Raw genomic sequence first — 21,385 nt, forward strand, 5'->3', positions numbered from 1 at the left:
GGGAGCATTAAACTGCTCAGCATACCGTGTGAATCCTGCATGGTAATTCCGTGTCGGCCGTTATTCCACGTTCAGGGGTCTACCTCGCAACAGGTGAAAAGCCATGTGGAGATATTTGCACTAACGGAATCTCTGCATGAAATTAATCTAACTTGTAATCAGGACGTTGGTGATGAACAGACATCCAAATATTTACAAGCGCATAGTTCGAACCATAGCAACGAAATACGCCTGAAATAACATGAATATAATTTTAAAAGAATTAAGTTCAAAAAGCACAACCCCACGCACTGACTAGCAGTTGTCAATAACAATGGCTATAATCAACAGCCTATACAAATGTTTTACGTCCTGTGCAGATTATCAATAGTCGACTCAACTGCCTTTTAATCCTGGCTTCCCCTACTTGACGGAAACGGTGTGATCCTGGGCAAATTACTCCTGCTGACGGAGTTGCCTTGCCAACAAAAATCATAACCCTAAAGAGTTTAAGAAGCATTGCCCACCTACCGTGAGTGCACCTTTCAGTAAACTTTGAGGAGCGAGAGCCGTCGGGACAGCGTCAGAAACCGCCGAGCCTTTCAGGCATGGGGACTCTGCCGTCCCCAGCTTCCAATGGTCGCTATCAGGAGAAAGGCTCCGAGGGCACGAATGCCACAGCCAGGAAACGGAGGCCAGAACTCTTCCTTCCTCTGCTCGCCCACTGCGGTGGCAGCTGCACGGCCTCACAACCTCTACACTGCGTCAACAAAAACAATGCCCCAGCAGCTAATTTAGCTCTCCAAAAATGGACACAGTCCATCACGAAGCGCTCTCCAAATTCACTTGGCACAAAAAAAATAGATTCCGTTCTTTTCAGAGTTCCCTTTGTGCTTCTGTAGCCGAAATGCTCTCCAAAAAAAGCAAGCCGCAAGTCTACAAAGAGGCTCGTCAATGGGGGCTAAGCAGCGCTTTGATTCAAGTTGCACTTTTGTATCGAGATGTTTCCAAGGGTGTCCAGTGAATAGTTTAGAATCCTTTAAAAACGAGATTAAAGTTTTTTTACAAAAATTCAATACGTTACGAAAAGTAGTGCAAATAATTTTTTAACGGGACAGGTTCCAGCATGGAGAGTGTCTTAGAAAGCATGCTGCCATTATTAAAGTAATGCATATATGTTCGCAAAACGTTTGTTTAAACCAAGCAATCCATCCAACCTATTGAAATATTATGGAATAGCAACAGTAATGGGCGCTAAACGAAGTGGGTAGTCTGCGGAAAAAAGTGAGATTTCAATTACACACAGGGTAACTGCTCCAACAGCATCTTCCTCTGCCTTCCTACCTCACAGGACACTCCCAAAATGTATTCTAGCTACTACCGTTGTCAGTTGACCTGGAACAGGAGATTCAGTTGCAAGTGGGCTCCCCACTGCTCAGCAGGGTGATCTGACACACCTCTGCCTAACACTGAATATGCTCTGATATGATCTCTCACCTCGCGCTAATCCAGATCTAAAACTATGAACATACTTTAACATGACCTCTTGACCTCTCACTAACCCCTGTCTAGCACGAAGAACATATTTGATGTCACCTCTTAACCTCATGCTAAACCCCATCTAACACCATGAACATGCAGGACCTCTTTACCTCCTGCTAATTCCTGTCTAGCACTATGTGCATGCTTGGATGCCTTCTTCAACTTTCACTACTCCCTATCCCTATGAACATGCTTTCAAATGACAACTTTACCTCTCACTACTCCCTGCCTAGCACTATGAACATGCTTTGAGTGACCCATTTACCTCTAGTTAATCTCAGTCTGGCACTATGAACGTGCTTTGCAATGACCTCTGTACCTCTTGGTAATACCAGTCTAGCACTTTAATGACCTCTTTACCTCTTGCTAATCCGTCTCACACTACGAACATGCTTTAACATGACTTTAGTACCTCTAGTTCATCCCGGACTAGCCCTATGAACATGCTTTGAGATGGCCACTTTACCTCTCGCTACTCCCTGCCTAGCACTAAGAACATGCTCTGACATGAACTCAACCTCTCGCTAATCCCTACCTAGCAATAAAACATTTTTTTATAATGAACTCTGTACTTCTCGTTAATCCCCATTGAGCACTAGGAAAATGCTTTAGCGTGACCTCTGTACCTTTCGTTAATCCCCATCTAGCATTATAAACATGCACATGACCTTTGTACCTCTCGTTAATCCCCATCCAGCACTATAAACATGCTTTGATATGACCTCTGTACCTCTTGTTAATCCCCATCTATCACTATAAACATGCTTTGATATTACCTCTGTACCTCTCGTTAACCCCCCTCTAGAACTAGGAACATGCTTTGACATGACCTCTTAACCTCTTGGTACCCCCCCTAACTAGCACTAGGAACATGCTTTGATATGACCTCTGTACCTCTCGTTGATCCCCATCTAGCACTAGGAAATGCTTTGATATGAACCCTGTACCTCTCGTTAATCCCAGTCTAGCACTAGGAACATGCTTTGACATGACCTCTTAACCTCTTGGTACCCTCCAACTAGCACTAGGAACATGCTTTGATATGACCTTTGTACCTCGCGTTAACCCTCATCTAGCACTAGGAACATGCTTTGATATGACCTCTGTACCTCTCGTTAACCCCCAACTAGCACTAGAAACATGCTTTGATATGACCTCTGTACCTCTCGTTAATCCCCATCTAGCACTAGGAACATGCTTTGATATGACCTCTGTACCTCTCGTTAACCCCCAACTAGCACTAGAAACATGCTTTGACATGACCTCTGTACTTCTCGTTAAGCTCCATCTAGCACTAGGAACATGCTTTGACATGACCGCTGTACTGCCAGCTAATCCCAGTCTAGCACTAGGAACATGCTTTGACATGACTTCTTAACCGCTTGGTAATCACCACATATAGCACTTGAAATATGCTTTGATATGACCGCTTTGCCTCTAAAAAAGCAACAAAATAATTATCAATCACTACAACAAATACTTTGTTAATAACCAAATCTCCGGGTTGTAAGTGGGCTGGATCCCTCCGGGTCTCAGACTCGGTAGTATTTTAGAACCGACATAGAAACGGGTTCCTATCGGGCCCTATAATCAGGTCATTAAGTTTACTTGGAAAAACATGGACGATTTCAGAACAATTAATGTAATAAATGTTCAGGTAAACTCAAGTCAGTGATATAATTCCAGTTTATGTTTCACATGTTTTACTGAATCTTACACGCCATTAGTGTTCACTATTGTCAGGATGCTGTGTTTTTGTATTTTTTGTTCCTTCAGCATGTTATTCTTATATAGTGCATGCTTTGAAAGAGTCACTTCCAGGTGAGACTAAAGGCAGTGCGAGCTTCTCGCAGTGCCTGGCAATGGGTCAAAAAAGTGTTCTGAATGCATGGTCATCCAATCCTTGGCTTTTCTCCAGAGCGCACACAACCATTGACAATGCCAATAGTCCTGGCTGGTTTTAGGAGTACGTTAGTTGCGGTGTTATTATATCTGGATGCAATAAAGCTCAGAGAGACACCAACATACCGGTCGATTGGTACACTATAGGAATCACTAATTTAGTTTACGTGGTTAAGCACACCTATAACTTAATAGGCCACGCCCCTTTTACATGACCCCCCCCCCACACACTTTTTTCATCCTACTTAAAGCCCCGTCTAGGGTATATGAGGGGGATATGTTAAAAAGCGATGTAGTCAGACGCCAGGGATGTTTGACATAAGCATCAGCAGGCGATGGAAATCCGATATCTCCAACTAGACACAACCTGAACTACCCCTCCCTTTCAGGAATGCAGTTTTTTTATGTACTATAGTTATTAGCAGGCGACACTCAGCAATACATGTTAACTATAAGACAAACTCAATCCAGTGCACATTTGAGCAAAATCTTCTCCACTCAAATGTGGCAATCACACACATCAGGCCAGCTGGCAGTGCCACCGCTGGAAGCGCACACGAGTGCAGTACGGGTCATGGCATCATGAAACCGCGCACGTTGTATCACGGGATGGCATTGAGCAGCAGGCTGGAATCAGCCCAAAATGAAATAATGGAGTCATTGTTTTTACTTAAAAAAAAAAAAAATAGCTGCATAGGTGGAACCAAACTCACAAAACAAGTGTTTATCATAACAACAGCACATCAGAACACATAGTGAATTGAACCCACGGTCTGACATTAAATCTAAACTTTAAAGGAGTGGCAGTTTTACACATTACTATTGAACGGAAATACTTTGTAGAGGCGTCAAAGGATAAATCCCAGCTCCTTACCTTGCTTATTTTGTCCCCCTCGTCTGACAGGTCCAGCTGCAGGTCGACTTCCTCCGGTGTGGCCTCGAGGCTGCTGTCCGGCTCGGTGTAATCTGCGTGCCCAGGCGCGGGGCGGAAAAGGGAGAACAGAGAGCGGGACATGAGTGAGGCGCGGAGAGATGTGGACGCCTCCGGCAGCACAGACAGTAAGAACCGACCCAAACACGGAGTTCCCCTCACAGATTAGGATCACGCATTCCTCCAAGGTGAAGCGAGCCTGAAACATCAGCTGAGAGCGCGTTTCCATGCAGACAGGCCGGGGCGCTGCGTAGGATGCGCGCGGTGTCAGTTGTCCTACTTCTATATTCATGAGCCAAACACCACAATGGCTGCGTAGAGCAAGAGTTACAAGACAACAGCACGCGCGGTGCTGCAGAACTCTGGGGTAAAACCGTTTCTCTCCCTCCAGCTGCTCTACCTCTCCACCTACCCCCGGCTGTCCAATCGAACAGCGTGGGAGGGAAACCACTCCCGGTGCATCTTGAAGCCGGCAGACGCTGCTCTGCAACTTGAGAAGCGGGGAGGTGTTTGGTAAAGTCCTCAGGTAATCCGCACATTTTAGATTTGTAATAAGTCTCCAGTGCTTAATTTGTGAAAAGAAAACTAAGAGGAGTTGGTCAAAGATTTTCTTTTTTAGGATCGCGCCGCCGACACTACTATAGACTTATATTGCAGAGTATGAGAACTGCATCGTTATTTTTGGAGAGCAGACATTTCTCAAAATCAAACTTTGGCCGAGAGCAATAAAGAAATGCATACGAGACAAAATGGAAACGGAAGGTAAAGGCAGAGAAATCAGACAGCAGGCTGAAGTGGTAGGATTGCTGCGTGTCAGCACGTTGTACGTTTTCTAGAAGGTCAATGATCAGATGCCCCACTGTGAGCAGGTGTGGGAACCCAGGGCCGGGCCCAGAGATAGTTTAATATGCCATGTGTTTAATTATATGTCATCCGTTAAGGCTCTATTTATGGAAGAAGTTGGCCTTTACTTTGCGCTGTTGCCCTATACAGACTTCTGGTATTTTATGTGCCGTCTTCTGGTTGGGACACCTCGTGCTTAGAAGATATGTTGGTAATGGGTTTATTGGTTGAGAATAACTAAGTCAATGTTCTGCTGTAATGATGAGACTTAATAGCGGTTCACAGTCGGGAACACTTTCTCTAGCGAATGGATCTCCTCCTCCACTTCTTTTATTTCTTTGAAAGGTGTGATGACAGTGAGTCTAATCCATTATTGGGTCATGGTTTATGTCTGTAACTTTGGATTCAAGTACCTTTGGGTGACTAGAGGTTTGTGGCAATGTGCCCTAGTTCTTCAATTTAGTTTGCTGCAGTCTTTTATATGGCAGATTGCGTTGTGCTATGACGTATGCATATGCTAATTACACCTCTCAAGACTCTCCTGAGTACGAGTTGATCTAAAATGAATATGTTGTGATGGTCTCCATCTTATATGGGTCTCAGAAATGCCAAAAATATTGAAAAGGGGGAGCCTTGGTATTCATTAACCCCAGCATTTGGCAGCACCAACGGTGAGCACTTAGGCTCAATTTTCAGCCCTCTCACTTAGCCCGGATAAATTGACAGTAAGAAGACTTACTCTCGGTGTGCAGAAGCTCTTGCACTCCAGTTGTGCATATCCTAGTCCTTAGTAAAGTTACTTCTTAATTCTGCTGAATTAAAGGCTTTGCATGGCCTGTAGTCATTGGTTTGGTATTTTTGACTGATGGTAGAAGCATAGGTGGGACGGTATTAGCAATAAAAGAGGGCCCATTGACTAAGAGTAACAGAACAGATTGGTAGATTCCACAGCACAGGATATAAAGTAAGTAAAACAGCATCAGGGAGCCGGATAATTAAGTGGAAAAGTCCTTTAAGACCTCTTGCCATAGTGGTTAGTGGTTAGCTGGAGTCACCAGTAGGAGTGAGCGCTTGGGACTCTTCATGTTATGGAGGGTTTTAGGAGGAATGCAAATGAGGCATGGTATGGTATGACAAAACCTTTCTTTCTAGGCATTCTGGATCTCTGCCTATCCCATAGGTAAATTGTTGCCCTTGTTGATCAATGCAATGTACAAGGTGTGCTATTTAGATATGTCCACATGTCTAGGTCTGCTCAATTTGAAAACCATTCTTAAGAGACAATGGAAATGCCTACTCAGGTCATCTGCTCCCTGATTAAGAACACCTTAAGGTCAGGAAGAATATTGCGGAGTACAACACTCCTCTGCCAGCAACCAGAGTTATAGAGACTGGGTTTTTCTTGTCTGACAAAGAAAAGGATATTGGTGCTCAAGGTTTTAACCATCACCTTCTTGACCCTGAGCACAGGGAAAAAGGCTTGCAATATCAGGATGACTACCTTTAGAACCAACTCATTTACGTGGGCCTCCTTCCAATCTCTTTCACTGAATTTATCTACTGTAAAATCCCTACCATGCAGAATATTCCATTGATTTATACATAAACAAAGCAACCCCAACGACGGACCACGGTTAAGCACTTAAATTCCAAATGTTTTTCTTCTTAATAGTGTACACTAAGTTTGTGTACGTGGTGCAGCAACTTCCAACATCCGTCGTTGTTAGATGCGAAACAATACCAGAATTTTTACACAACGGAAGGTGCACTCAAATAACAAAGTCCAGATCGATATGTATTCCAAAGAGTTTCTTACAGCTGTGTCGTGTCACTGTCGGTTACTATGCCGTCCGACATTTGCGGATTTTGTAGATAATTTGGTCCAACAATGGATTTCTTATTATTGTGAGTGAACATTTGTTGCAATACATTAATTTAATACCGTCAAGTGGTATCGTCTTGACCTTCATATCTGAAGACGTGTTTCTATACACCGAATGTGCGATACCTTACTGTGATCTGTGAATATTCTCAATCAACTACTATGGAATGAGCTTATTCTTATGTAACCAACTCCATGCCCTGAAGAAGTTCCTGTGTTAAAGGAACGAAACGCGTTGGCTGTCCACTTTCTTTAATAAATAAGAAGACTAAGAAACTCTTTGGAATACATATCGATCTGGACTTTGTTATTTGAGTGCACCTTCCGTTGTGTAAATATTCCATTGATTTGTTCATAGGTTCATGCAAAGCCACATGCAAACAAATACATAATTGGATTTGTAGCACAGGACACTAACAGATAGGTCTTTGAAGTTTTAAGCCGCTACACACAGGGTGTACTCAAATGTGTTTGTGTTAACGGTGATTTCTGGCCTTGCAGGCAGTAAGACACCATACAAACAGATCAAGAACATGAACCCACCATCACAAGGTTGGATATGTATGCGGTTGACTAAAGCAGATTTGGACTGGTTATCCAGGTCTCATCCCAGTGATCTGTAAGGTAATGCTAAGAGATCAAATCTCTAACTTGTAGAAAGAGGCCCAACCAAAGGCGCTGCATTCTCTGGAAACCCCAAACATGTATCCAAAGTCGGCTTAAAGAAGGACACACTTTCTGGCAGGAAGGTGAGTAGGCAATAACGGACAGTGAGGTTTTTCAACAGTCCCATGTTTAGAATGGGCCCAATGACTTGGATTGTTTTAGGTTACTGAATATAAGGACCAAATTGTTTACCAGAATGCCATCCAGTTATGAAAGGCAGCGGACATTTGACAGTTGGAGTAATGCCAATACCAGCAGTGGTTTAAGGAAAAGACTTGCACAGGTGCATCCGAGTGAGCAAGTTATTTTCCTCAGTGAACCTTCTTGCAAGAGTTAGGGACTGTGAAATTACTGAGCATGAGAGTAGCTGGTTATAGCTCAGGAACAGACAGGGGAGTCCGAATGCACAGAGGAAGGCACAACTGTTTTGTACATAGCACTGTCTGCATAAAATGTGGAATTGAGCAGCTTTGAGAAGCAGTTTCCATCTTTACCTCTAGGTGATAAAGTGTCCACAGATTTGGAACAGTAGTCTTCTAGGACAGTTGTATGAATGTAAAGAAATTGGATGCAAAAAAGTAAGTAGAATAATTTAAAGTAATCGCTGTGATAAACACATTTAATCTGGCATCACATCAGTTTCCTTGAGAGAATCATAATGTGATAAGTGGCAGCTATCAATGGTCTACTGCTGAATGACTTCTGAAGCAAATTGTTTGACCCTTTTTACTGGAGCGGGTGAACATTTGAGGTGTTGATGGATCGGAGAAAATGTAGTCAACTGCATCAATTACAATTATTGGCACCACTCTATCTCAGGTGTTCATACTACACCTAATTGCTTAGGCAACAACAGTACTGCACCAAGATTTGATCCTGCTGTTGCATGTTTCATGAAGAGTAGGTGTTTTAGGACATTGCACCAATCTTTCCTTTTTTTGTTTGTTTGGGTGAGCAGACCATGTGTTACCTGATCTCGTTCATTGTACAATGGTCAGTTTGCAGGGATAGTGCCACATACTGCACTGATCCTCGCCCTACGGGACTTATCTGTTGCCCCATGTGCACATTGTATATTTATATACATCCAAAAATGGGTTACTGCCTTTAAACTCTCTCTCTTGCTGTGCCGCATTCCTCATCATACAAGCTTCCAATGTGACCCCCAGGTGTCCTGCTAGTCCAGAGAACCCTTGGTTTGCAGTATATCCCTAACTAAAAGTGGGTTGTTACAATTTCCTTCTAGGGTCTTGCTCTTCATTTTTTTTTAAGTCCTCATTCGCCTTGTATAGAAAAAGGTAAGAAGCCGTGCTCCGGGGTCACCCTTGACGTAGCACCAGCCAGAGATCTTTGTGGAGAACCAAGGATGGATCACTTTACACCCTGCTTCACCTTCTCCAACTGTAAATAGCTCAGTCTGACACAGCCGCCTGTGGAGCTACCACCGGAATAATAAAGCAATACAGTGTAAAGGCCTAATCATCGGACTATATACATTTTTTTGTTGGGGTGAGGAAGTGTCTAGATGGGGTCTACCCTTTTGCCTTTTCTTGAGTGATACTTCATGAAGGCTGATGACAGCCAGGTGCAGAGTCTTCACACTTCAATGTGCTTATATTCTGGCTATCCCGGTTTGGAAAAACAAGAATTGATGGACAGAATGCAGAACAATGTCATACATTCACCACAGTACACAGATCTGGGCCTAAATCCATCGTTTTTTTGCTCACCATGCCATCCCTGTTTGGAGCCAGCATCTTCACTATCTGCTGCGGGAGCCATTAACTTGCATAAAGACTTTCAGCACTGCAGGCAAAAAATTACATTTTAAAAAGAACCACTCAAACCAGTTTCTTGACTTCTACCAGTGGATTAACATCCCTTCTGTGGAAAACCAGTATAAAGGTGGGACCCTAACCATTCCTCTTTGTTGCAGATCCACTTTCTTCTTGACCAGTTAAGAGAATGCTCCACAGAGTACTGGAAGAGCAATCACAATCCAGGGCTGGTGTCTGACAGCCAGTCTCTCATAGGTGAGGCGGCGCCACCTGGAGTCTGCACAACTTACTGGAGTACTGTGCATCTGCCTAATATTCTAGAACTCTACCTGCCTGCTCAGAGAGGAAAGAAGTGCATTGCTGAACCCAAAGGATGAGAGACTATCCAGGAAAAGAAACTCAGCCACTTTCCCGAAGTGCAGAATACCCAGAAGAACGAACTAGCCGCCACAAGTGCAACCAGTGTTAACCTGCGATGTGAGAGTTCATCAGCCTCCATACATAGTACATGTGGTGAACTGGGTGAAGAATTGTCAGTGAACCATCAGCAAGTCACTTGCTGAAGGAGCTGGCCCCCCTGGAAAGCAGTCACCATTTTCTGACTCTGGCCCAAAAGGGCTAACGCTGCAGTGTTGTGACCTACTAGTAAAGCTGGCTGTTGGAAGGATGGTTGTGGCATTGCTCCATGAAAACTTCCCCAGCCTGTGGGCCATCTCACCGGGGTTGTTCCCCTTCTTGGTTGACACCGGAACTGCAAGATCCCCATGGCCTTTGTAGTGTCATTGTCCTTTTTAACCTGCTGTAGTGTGTTGTCTGGTGTGGCTCTGAACATTGTCTCCCCTGTGAAGGGTGTGTTAATGATGTTTGCCTGGACCTCACTTCGAAAACCAGATACCCGGTTTGTCTCCTCATGGATGTTTCCATTATCATCTGCCTACTAACTGTGTCAGCGACATCCAATGAAGATTTCAATCATGTGTTGATTATTACTTTGCCCTCCTCTACCAGACTTCACCAATGACGGTTGCCATAAGGTAAGCAGCCCTATTCTCATTATTTTATTAGAGAATGGTTCTTGTGATGTTTGGCTAAGCGTGTCTGGAATAACTTTTTATAATTGGTGTAGCAGATTGGTAAATACCAATGTTAAATTAAGTGGGGGATTTTTCCATGACTCTCTAAGTGACAGCTTAAAAAACTCTGTCCTGGATCCAAATTTACTCAAAGCATCTTTTGAACCATTTTTGCTGCTAAAATATCGGGGAATGGCTCAAGCAGTCCACATTACACAAAGATAGTTCGAAAGAGAAAACAATGAAGCACAGTTTATTTCCTAAACTGTTGCTGAAATAATGCTTATTGGAATTAAAGCATTTTTCGCTACTTTTAAAATGTGAAAGATTAAATTTAGTTTAATAAACTTAAGTATACAAAAAGTGATGGATGGAATGCTTGGCACTGGTAATTACTCTGGCAGCATCCCAGTTCATCGTTAAATTTAGTTTGAGGCATAATCAGTTTGATTTAAAATTATTTTTCCTTTTTTTACAAAAAGATTATTTAGTCATGGATCATCACTTTGTCTTTGATAATACCTTATTAGACGTGGATAAAGGTTTAATGCCAAAAATCTAAATGTTTCACAATCCATTTCTCCATGTCTGCAACAGGAGACAAATGGTTTTGTATAAGTACAAGAGAAATCTTGCTAGCGTCATTCATTGCTGGAGAAGTGCAAATTACAGCACAAGAGCACATATGCCCCATTTGTACGAGATTAAATGTTATGTAATTAGGCCCCAAATGTCTTAATATTTTTTCTGATGCACTGTTCAAAGTGTTTTGTGATTCAAGCTTAATAAATGCCTTTGTAACAAGTAGGAGATCTTGAGTAGTTTTAGTGGCATTTGAAAAGATACAGAAAATAAGCTATGTTAATTATTTTATGTTGTTAAAAATAGCTTTTTTTCATTTTTCATTCACGCTTTTGTAGTTTTTAATTGTTTTTATTTAAATATCTGACAGGCACGGTTTAGGAAATTAACTAACCAATAATAGTACAAATTAGTAAGTAACAGATCAGAGGATTCTCTTTGAGGCCAATCTTGCCTTTGCTCCTTAATTGAACACAGTGGCAAAGGGTATGCACATGCAGCTCTTCTGAAAGACCTCAGAGCTAAGCAACCAGCATGAGCCTTAACTTTCATAAGCCACACCACATAAAACCCACCCTCAAAGCACTCCATTGGCTTCCAGTAGGCGCAAGGATTACATTTAAGGTCCTGTGCATCGTCAATGAAGCATCTTGAAGCGAAAGTCCTGTATAGCTACATACCCACCAGAGTACTCATATGATTGACCAATGATTGCTCAAAAGGGTGAAACACAGAGTCACGTCCCGGAGCGTGCAAGGACAGAGACTTTGGAAGGCATTTAACCCACACTCGAGATCTGAAGCCAGTCACATGAAGCTCAGGAAACCTTTCAAGAGTGATCTAGTCAGAGTGGCCTTAACTAAAAATAGGGACTAAGGAGGAAGACGTTTAGACAGCGTTCACCTACCCGTCCAACTGGGCTCCACCCTCCCCTCCTATCAGCAAGTGTTTTTAATTTGTCAGGCTCTCTGAATTATCCAAAAGGACCAACACATGGTTTTAAATATCCCTTAGTATATAGATGTACAAATAATGCATTAAATAAATCAAAGAAATAATTGTAAACCTTGGGCCTGAGATCTTTCAGCTGTATCTTTAGCATGGTGGCTGGTCAAGATGCCTCTGCAGACGTATTATGCGGCAATTATGCTGTAATGTGGCTTTCAGGTTTCTCACAATACTGTTTAATGCATTAGTTTGCCAAAACAGAAACCAATCTGATGACTTGAATGTGTCCATAATCTCCTTGTGTTTGCTTTGTTCGCCCTAAGTTGGCAGGGTATGCCCAGGCGTGGGTCCCTTGCTCACTTTGCCACTGGATTCAAGCTAGCCTGGCTGATGAGGGTTGTTAGCCCGAAACCCGTCCCAGGAAGCTTGTTTCCAGTCCAGGGAAGACATGGCTTGGCAGTTCGGCCTGGACTGTTCCCATGAGGCACAGGGTCAAGACTGATTTGCATATAGCTGTGTCTGAACTGGGGTGGCAAAGTAAGCTAAAGAACGATGATGGATTCAACCCAGATCTGTGACTGGGGGTGAGTGTTTGCAATGTTCAGCACTCCGTCCATCGTCTCCTTGTGTTTGCTTTGTTCGCCCTAAGTTGGCAGGGTATGCCCGACGTGGGTCCCTTGCTCACTTTGCCACTGGATTCAAGCTAGCCTGGCTGATGAGGGCTGTTAGCCAGAAACCGGTCCCAGGATACTGGATTCCAGTCCAGGGAAGACATGGCTTGGCAGTTCGGCCTGGACTGTTCCCATGAGGCACAGGGTCAAGACTGATTTGCATATAGCTGTGTCTGAACTGGGGTGGCAAAGTGAGCTAAAGAACGATGATGGATTCAACCCAGATCTGTGACTTGGGGTGAGTGAGTGCAATGTTCAGCACTCCGTCCATCATCTCCTTGTGTTTGCTTTGAATGCATTTATGTTCATTTGTGCCCAAGAGAAGCTCATGGTACCCAACATATAAGACAAGTTTCATTTATACACGCAAAGGAAACCTAAGGCAATTTATCTTACCTGGACTGCTGAAATCATATCCACTGTCAGTCACATCGGTCAATTGATCGGAACGGCGTGGGGGAGGCTGCAATAATCGCTGACCATCCTTTATTTCAGGCACTGTCTGCACTGTAAGGCACAACGACGGCTGAGCAAGGAAATGTTTTAAGATTGACGAGTTCAAATTCTTTGCGGCTTTGGAATTTATCGCAATAATTTCATCACCGACTTTAAGACCTAAGACAAGAAAACACGTGTTAGGAATAACAGCATGAACTGTACACCAGTCATTCATATACTAATTAAACCAGTATGATCTTATATCTTTGATAAATCCTTTTCCGTTAACAACTCCAGTACTTTTAATAAGATCCACACATCATCCATTCAGATAGTCTCCTGCCAATTTAGAAATAGAACCTGCTTGCTCAATAGTATTTTTCTCTAGCTTCTCTGTTCCTTTTAAGTTTACATTTCATTCCAGTTTTGTTTGACATGTTCTTTAAGGTGTTCTATGGAAAGTGGATTACACGTGTTCACCACATGATGTGTAAAAATATATATATTCTTCACCATTTTTCACAAGCCTGACCCCTTTCTACTTAATCAGGTATTATAAGCTTCTAAAAGTACTCTTTGCTGGAAAATACATGCATTTTGTACTGCATTCATTCTGTTTAAGAAATTTAATGTTTATCATATACTCACATACCTCCTTTTTGTCCATTACATACATGTCTACATTCGTGAGTCTCTACTTTTGGACCATTCAACATTCAGGCTCAGATTCTCTGCTGATAGCCTGTCATCATCCTGCTGATGATGATGTGTCTTCCTAAAATGGACCGGACAGTCATTATACAGAGTAATTAACAATGATCAAAGTTGCAATTGTTTCTCACTGCAGCCTCTATGTTAACCGTAGAGCAAGAATAGGAGGGAGGCTGTAGTGGGCACTAAGTTTTTGAGTTAAGGCAGAGGAACACCATCCCACCGCAGTCCAGATGGGCTCCTTCTCTTGGCTCCAAAAGTTCCAAAACCATGTCTTCACTTAGCATGACATCAATAATGAACCTCAAGTTCCACTTGAGCCCTTTGTAAACCAGAAGAGGAACCATTGGCGCACACATACTTCATTCAACTAGAACTATGTACTATGCTCCACTGCTTTATCAGCAAGGTTTGCGTAATAAAAACACTAATAAATGCATGCACACACAGGCAATTTTTATTAAGGAGAATATAAAATAAGTGGCGAAAAGATGGACGGGGCAGAGAAAGTGCACGATCAAACAGAGCAAAAGAATGAACTGAATAGTAGTATTTTGTGAATGAACACTTTAAACCTTCATGTTGTTTTTTACATTTTAGCGGTCATCTTAAAAGCAGCACAAAAGGAATTTGGTCAGGTTGAATCAAGAGTTTTCTAATGAAAGAAAAAAAATGTTTAATGCCCTTCTACTGCCAGAAATACCTTTAAGTTCTCTATTATAGAATTGAGGGTTGCAGACTTTTAAACCGGTATGCCCCCTGCCCTGTTTGACAAAGACATAAGTTTGTAATAAAGACAAGATAGAAGAAAGTACCTTCCAGAATTCCACCCATTAGAAGGCCGTCTACTAATGGGTGACCTTGGCCTCCACAAGATCAGGCAAATACACCAGACCCTGACGACCCACACACTGACAACACTTGACAAGACGCAGCTAGAGTGGCATGCCGACATTCCTGACTTGACGGACGATGACTGGGCTGAAGCTATCGCTAACCCGCGGGGTACAGCGGTTTCCACACGATACCGTCTGATACAGTTTAAATACCTGCACCGGGCTAACTATACACGGACCAGAGACTGGTGAATGGGAGTTATCCAGTCCCCTACATGTTTGCGGTGTGACCGGGAGGAGGGGACATTCTTGCACACAGTCTGGAGCTGCACGGCGTTGCAACCCTTTTGGCGCAGAATTCGGTCCTGCCTCAATGAGGTGCTTTCATGGGAGCTCCCGCTCGACCCTCGACTCTTCCTCTTACACTGCACAGACGACATTGGGGGCAATAAGTACAAGCAACATTTACTGTTTTTGGCTCTCACTATCGCCATTAGGGATATCGCACAATTATGAAATGCGACGTCTCCCCCGACCCTGGGCAAATGGAAGACAGAACTGAATAGATGTATGGGGGCCGAAATAGCAGTATTTCTAGCTCATGGATGCCCTGCAAAACATCGGAAAATTTGGACTCGATGGGCGTCATATTGAGAAATCGAGCTTCCCCCCCCTGCCACCAGCAGACCCCTGAATGGTGCCCCATATTCCCAAATGCTCCTTGATCAGACTTTCCCGCACCGTCTGTTTATGAATCCCTATGCCATTATGTCATGTATTCTTGTCTTGAGATAGAGTTTTGTCTGCAGTTTGTTTCAGTTGTACCACCTGCATGTTTGGCAGGTGTTAGAAATTGGTAGAAATGCTAGTACATTCGTGATGTTAATCCTTTTTCTCCAACAGGTCATTGTAGGGCTGTCGCCCGTCTTTCCAAAAAAATAACCCAATAAAATGTGTTGTTAAAAAAAGATAGAAGAAAGTATAGGTAGACTGGTCCAATCTCATTCTGCTGCGGGCTTCACTTACAGCGCAGGGCTTCATAAGGTTTCTTCCAGCCAGGTTGGAAGAAACCCTATAAATCAGGATGCTGTAAATGAATTTAGGATATCATGTCAAGGTTTAATAATTGCATTAACTCTGATGGAATTTTGTGATTTGTTGTTAGTCTTATGTAACTAGTTGCTTACAGTAAGAGAACCATATTTGAACACACTACCCCTAGTCTTCTTGCATTCTCAACTGTGTTACAAAAAGCACTGGCAAAATTGATTTCCTACTAAATAAAAGACTCATTCAAGTCAGTGTGAGCGAACCATAATGCTCAAATAACAGTAAATAAATTACAGGATAACAGCAAGACATCTCTTTACTATTCACAATTTTGCAAGAGGCCCTTAGACAAAAGATTTAACAAGACCCTTAAAATAAAGGGCTCAATATTGGCGACTTCCACATAAAGCAGGTTTGTTTATGCATAATAGAATTCCCCATTGTCAAAAACGATGGCAACTCCTACAAAATCATATAGCAAGTAATTGAAAAGTTCAATAACATTTGGGATAAGGGATGAACTTTTATGAAAATGCTTTATCATGGAAATCACCTTTTCCCTCAGTTGGGTAAATGTTCTAATAGTATTATAAAGGCTCTCGTCCTCTTGTAACAGTCACTCACCTGCTGTTTGGGCCTTTAAAGAGAAGAGAGCGGCCTTAATGGCTGGCATAACAGTCAGTAGCGAGCTATATTGCTCTAGTATTCTTAGACAGGTGGTGCATTAGAGGTTGTCTGAACTTTCATTTCTTAAGCACCGCTTGTCTCACATTTCTAGCTCTTTTAGTATCAGTTTCAATACACTGGTGTGTTGTGAATGCATGAGCAAAACTTAAGTTACTGCTTGGCAAATATCTGGCCAAAGACTATTCCACCCAAAAGGGACGCTAACTTCTAGAGCTTTTGTTGAGTGAGTTATGGGTTTCATTTGATATACGTTGCCGGCTTAATTTTTTAACAATGTTGTGCGAGGTGGGCAATCCATCTGCACAGGTGAGCCTTGGCATATGGCCACTGGCTACTTTGTATTTGCAAAGGAGAAATACCATTGCTTTGCCTTCCTTAGTTTTCTCTCAATAATGCAATAATGCTTACATAGCACCTAAACTAATTTAAGGAACATTCAATTGTTTAACATGAAACTACAATGTACTTTAGGTATGAACCTTGCATATGTTCATAGCGCATACATTACACTGATGGATTGAATGAACTGGCCCTCAGAAGCCAAGAGGTGTACATTTCTGTCTCTTTTCAATCAAGAAACAGCTACGGAAGACACAACTTTTAAAGTTACTTACTTCAGGTGACATTTGTCCTTTTAATCAAATGGTGGTATAATGAGCAGTGTTAATATTGTATATGGTTTTCATGTAGGTGATTGAATGTGATTTTACTACCTCTATGAAAGCCTTAATTACAGGAATCTTAAAGTACCATAATGTTCAGTTCCTTCTAAGTAGCTATAGCAGTCAGATATATTCCTAGGCTCACAAATATCACTGGCCCATTAAATTTTGCGCCATGCCGCTCATCCTACCTGTTGAATGGGAAAGTATGGCTTAATAAACACCAAATTGTGAATCAATTTATCTTTTAAGAGTAAGACAATCTTGGTGTTGGTGTTCTGGCCTCTTTTAAAACATGTATGCATCCAGGTTATACGTTTAAATAACGAAACTTCTAGGACCTTAGAAGCCAGCAGGATCTACCTGGACTAGAGGGGTGGTCTGATAGGTCAGTGTGTGGTCAGAGTTCTGAATGTTTTGTGGGCCTGTTATGGTCTGTTGGGCCGGTTTTCACTGTTGATTTCCCGGATATCACTACAAACATTTCCTACAGCAAGCACAAATCCATTCAGTCTTCCATATCTTTCAAAACACTAATACAGCGTGTACGTTCAAAACTTTCCCAGCTTGCCATCACAGGCCACTTATTTTTAGCTATTCAATACACTGATGAGTGCCACTTATTTTTGTGTGTAGGCCTATTTTCTACCCCAGTCCTACCCTGGAAGCAGGTCGCTAAACTTGTTTTGTGACTACTGTGTGTAATCGCCCATTTTCACAATCAATAGCATGCAACCTGCTTTTACTTTCGTGCATGGTGATTTGGACATCATTTGTGAATCCTGTGTCTTGCAAATTCAAGCAGAATCTATCAGGATCATCAACATGGATTCACTGTACATCTTTCTAATCACTTTTTGTATGAGGTTCATAAGAGAAAGAATATATGCCACAGTATTTCCTTTCAAATCTCTCTGAGAGTACCTTTATCTGTAACATCTGCATTTTTAATTTTCTCTTGTGCTGTACCATTCTACGTTTTGACCACCCAGCACTTCTGAAAGATGCTTTGTCTTGAAGTCCAATACATTTATGTACAAGTTGGACATTGCTTAGTTACCAGGTTGTCAGTCTTTGCCTGTGAGCTTGAAATCCTTCTTAAAATATTTGTTTATTCCAACAAAGCAAGGACTTCATGACATTTTGGGTTACCACGACCATCGGATAGTCCCAAAAGCCCATAAGTTTGGGACACGGCTTCATTTGGTCTCCGGCAAAGACTTGGATTAGAAATAGCTCACAGGCAATTATTTTTCCAGTTGGATCTAGAGTATAACTTTATCACAGTTATTATGTAGCCCAAGCAATATAATAGTTGTATTGACTATATGGATTCACAAAAAATGCCATAGTTAACACAAGTGCCATAATATACCGTTATAACCCTGAGAAAATCAGCAAGTGTCCTCTTCCCAACACTTAATCCTTCAGCAGCTGATTTTTATTTGCTGCAGAGGAGATATGCCAAGGTCAAGAAAATAGAGGCTCCTACAGTCCAGTGTGCGGTCATTAACCGTGGGACTATGAGGAGAAAGGTCAGGAGAACTAAAACATAAGTCAAAGATAGCTTCTACACTTGAAAACCCCCAAGTATTGTCCAGGTTTGCTTGTGTTCAAATGGCCTTTTGTAGGGTCTTCCCCTTGCCTAGCCAATAATCTATACAGGATAAATATGGAGTGCCTCTGATCTAATGTGATAGGCCTCGAAAGACAAGCATCTTATGAATTCTGTGGGTGCTATATAAAGGTTGTGAAATAAACATATCTCACTCCTAATAGATGCCCACAAGGGGAAAGGGATCAGTAGAGGAGAAACCATTGGCAGAAAGAGGACAGGGAGTATATTCAATGTGACCTTTAATACTAAAGAAGGGTTTTGGTTCATACGTCACACCTTTGAAAAAAATAGGTTCACATACCATCTTAAAATTGAAAATCCTAAATCATATAATATGTTTGGCACAATAAAGAACTCCCATAATGGCCTCTGATCCATAAGGTAACAGAGTCCTATCAGCAATGCATCAAATAAATAAGAGCCCATGGATTTAAGATGGGGACAAGAATTATTAGTTGACCCTTCACTATATAATTGTCTGGGGCAAATTCTTTGGTCCTTGGGAGCATCTGTTTGGTTTGATCGATTGACTGTCTATGCTACGTAGGTATTAAGTATACTTTTGTAGACCTGGTAATGATGTTTGATTTTTTTTATAATGCCTACTTGAGCTGTTTGACTAACAGGCTGCTGTCTGTGCCAGAATGGGCAAAAGATCTAGCACTTTCCTCAGAGGTCTGAGAATGCCAAAGCATTTTGCGGCTAGCAAGTTTGCCTGTTCTTCAATTGTAAGCCTATCATCTAACCAGATGCCCAGACTTTATTTTATTTTTTGGGGTTGGGGCAGCTCTTAGGCTCTCTGGCCAGGGAAGAGGCTCTCTCTTAGTCTTATTATTACCTAACAACATGAGCTCCGTCTTGTCCCCGTTTAGTTTGAGGGAGCTATTTAAGACAGGGGACAAGTTGATTGTGGCTAGATCCTTGTTCTGGAGTGATGGATACAACTAATTGTGTATCATCAGTATACAACTCTATAGACAGGCCGAAAGACTGAACCAGTTTTGCAAGAGGGCGCAGATAAATGTTGAACAGATTAGGACCTAATGTGGAGCCCTGAGGTACTCCACATTTCAAGGACAGAATATCTGAAAAACATACTTGGTCCCACACCAGAAAAGTTCTGTCCTCGAGGAAGGATTTAAGCCATTGTAACACACGGTGGCCTATCCCCATCTCCGCAAGTGTTGTGTGATTCACTGAGTCAAAAGCTGCGCTGAGATCCAGTAGAATGACCACAGCTGTGCCACTCTGATTTTTTTATTACATTTTTTTTTTTAATTAGATTTCTAATAATACCACGACATGCAGCTTCAATAATACAGCAGCTTATCCAGCATATTATAGTTCACGCTGTTCCTTTCGAAACTCTCTCCCCTCCCCCCACCCTCCCCTTCCACCGGTGTGCCTTAAAGTATATACAGTATAATCAATTACAGAATTCCCGGAGCAGCTTAACATCTGTGTTTAGCAGGGGCAGTACTGTACTGGAGGTTGCGATATCATACACAATAACTGTTGCAATTAGCCCATAGCAAGTTGGTCAGTCTGTTCAATCATGTGAACTGGGGTTCCCCGTCCCTCTTCAAGCAAGTCCTCCTCTGAGTCTGTGTCCGGTGTCTGAAATGCTGCCACTAAGGCCTAAGGCCTCCCATGCCCTTGCTGTCTCATAAGCTTTGTCGTTATTCATACGTGAGGCTTGTTGCAATCCAAGTATTCCCTCACTCCGCGCCCATTGGAGCAATTCTGCCCGCCATCTCCCCACCTTAGGACCCTGGCGTGATTTCCAATGCATAGTAAGCTCCCGTTTAGCAAATACCAGCCCCAAGTCTAAGAATTTGCTAGTCTTTTTCGTTCTGGCAGTGTGCGGAAACCAATGAAGTAGGCAAGTACTCTAGTGCTACCGTCCTATCAGTAATAGTATTCAAGATGTCCAACACCTCCGCCCAATAGGTTCCCAACTTCGTGCACCCCCACATCATATGCAGGAAGTCCGCTCCCTCTAGAGCACAGCGCGGGCACTGAGCCGCTGCCGCCTCAAAATACTGATTAAGCTTTGCGGGCGTTAGATACGCTCTGTGCAGAACATATAACTGTATCAATTGAAATGCTCTCTTAACCAGTTGAGCCCATGTCTTCTCAGGGATTTCCCTGCCAAGATCCGCTTCCCCTTTACCCTGCAGCGCTCGCAATGGTTCCAAATTCTCTGTTAACATTCGACGGTATAAACTTGTTATAGCCTTAAATGTCCCCGCGGCCATCACTACATATTGGCACGCCATTGAGGTTCGTGGCTCTGACAAACCCACCCTCCAATAGCATTGGATTGCGGCAATAAGCGCTGAATGCAGCAAGTAGTCTCCTCGTGGAAGGTCATACCTATGGTGTAAGTCCTGGAAAGACAACAAGGTTTCATTCTCGTATAAATCCCCCAGCACCTGTATCCCCAGGACCTCCCAATTTGCCAGCGCTGTCCAGTCCCCTCCATGAGGGAATGCAGTGCACATACCCAGCGGTATCTCTGGGGCATACGGACAAGCGAAACCGGCCCTACGTTGACTCCAGTTCCAGCACAGCCTCATCGTCCGT

The 21,385-nt window shown here is 42.7% G+C and overlaps 1 protein-coding gene across 3 annotated transcripts in view; it reads right to left on the reverse strand.

Annotated features, from left to right (window-relative positions):
- TIAM1 (TIAM Rac1 associated GEF 1) overlaps positions 1-21,385 on the reverse strand; it is a 491,618-nt gene that overhangs the window by 140,337 nt on the left and 329,896 nt on the right. For all 3 annotated transcript variants that reach the window (XM_085623101.1, XM_085623102.1, XM_085623103.1), the window contains 2 exons: positions 13,194-13,412; positions 4,298-4,389 (listed from right to left, as the gene is read on the reverse strand). In XM_085623101.1, the coding sequence (XP_085479227.1) occupies positions 4,298-4,389; positions 13,194-13,412 (311 nt within the window). The remainder of the gene's footprint in view (positions 1-4,297; positions 4,390-13,193; positions 13,413-21,385) is intronic.

Source organism: Triturus cristatus, chromosome 8 (assembly GCF_964204655.1).
Source record: "Triturus cristatus chromosome 8, aTriCri1.1, whole genome shotgun sequence".
NCBI classification, from domain to species: Eukaryota; Metazoa; Chordata; class Amphibia; order Caudata; family Salamandridae; genus Triturus; species Triturus cristatus.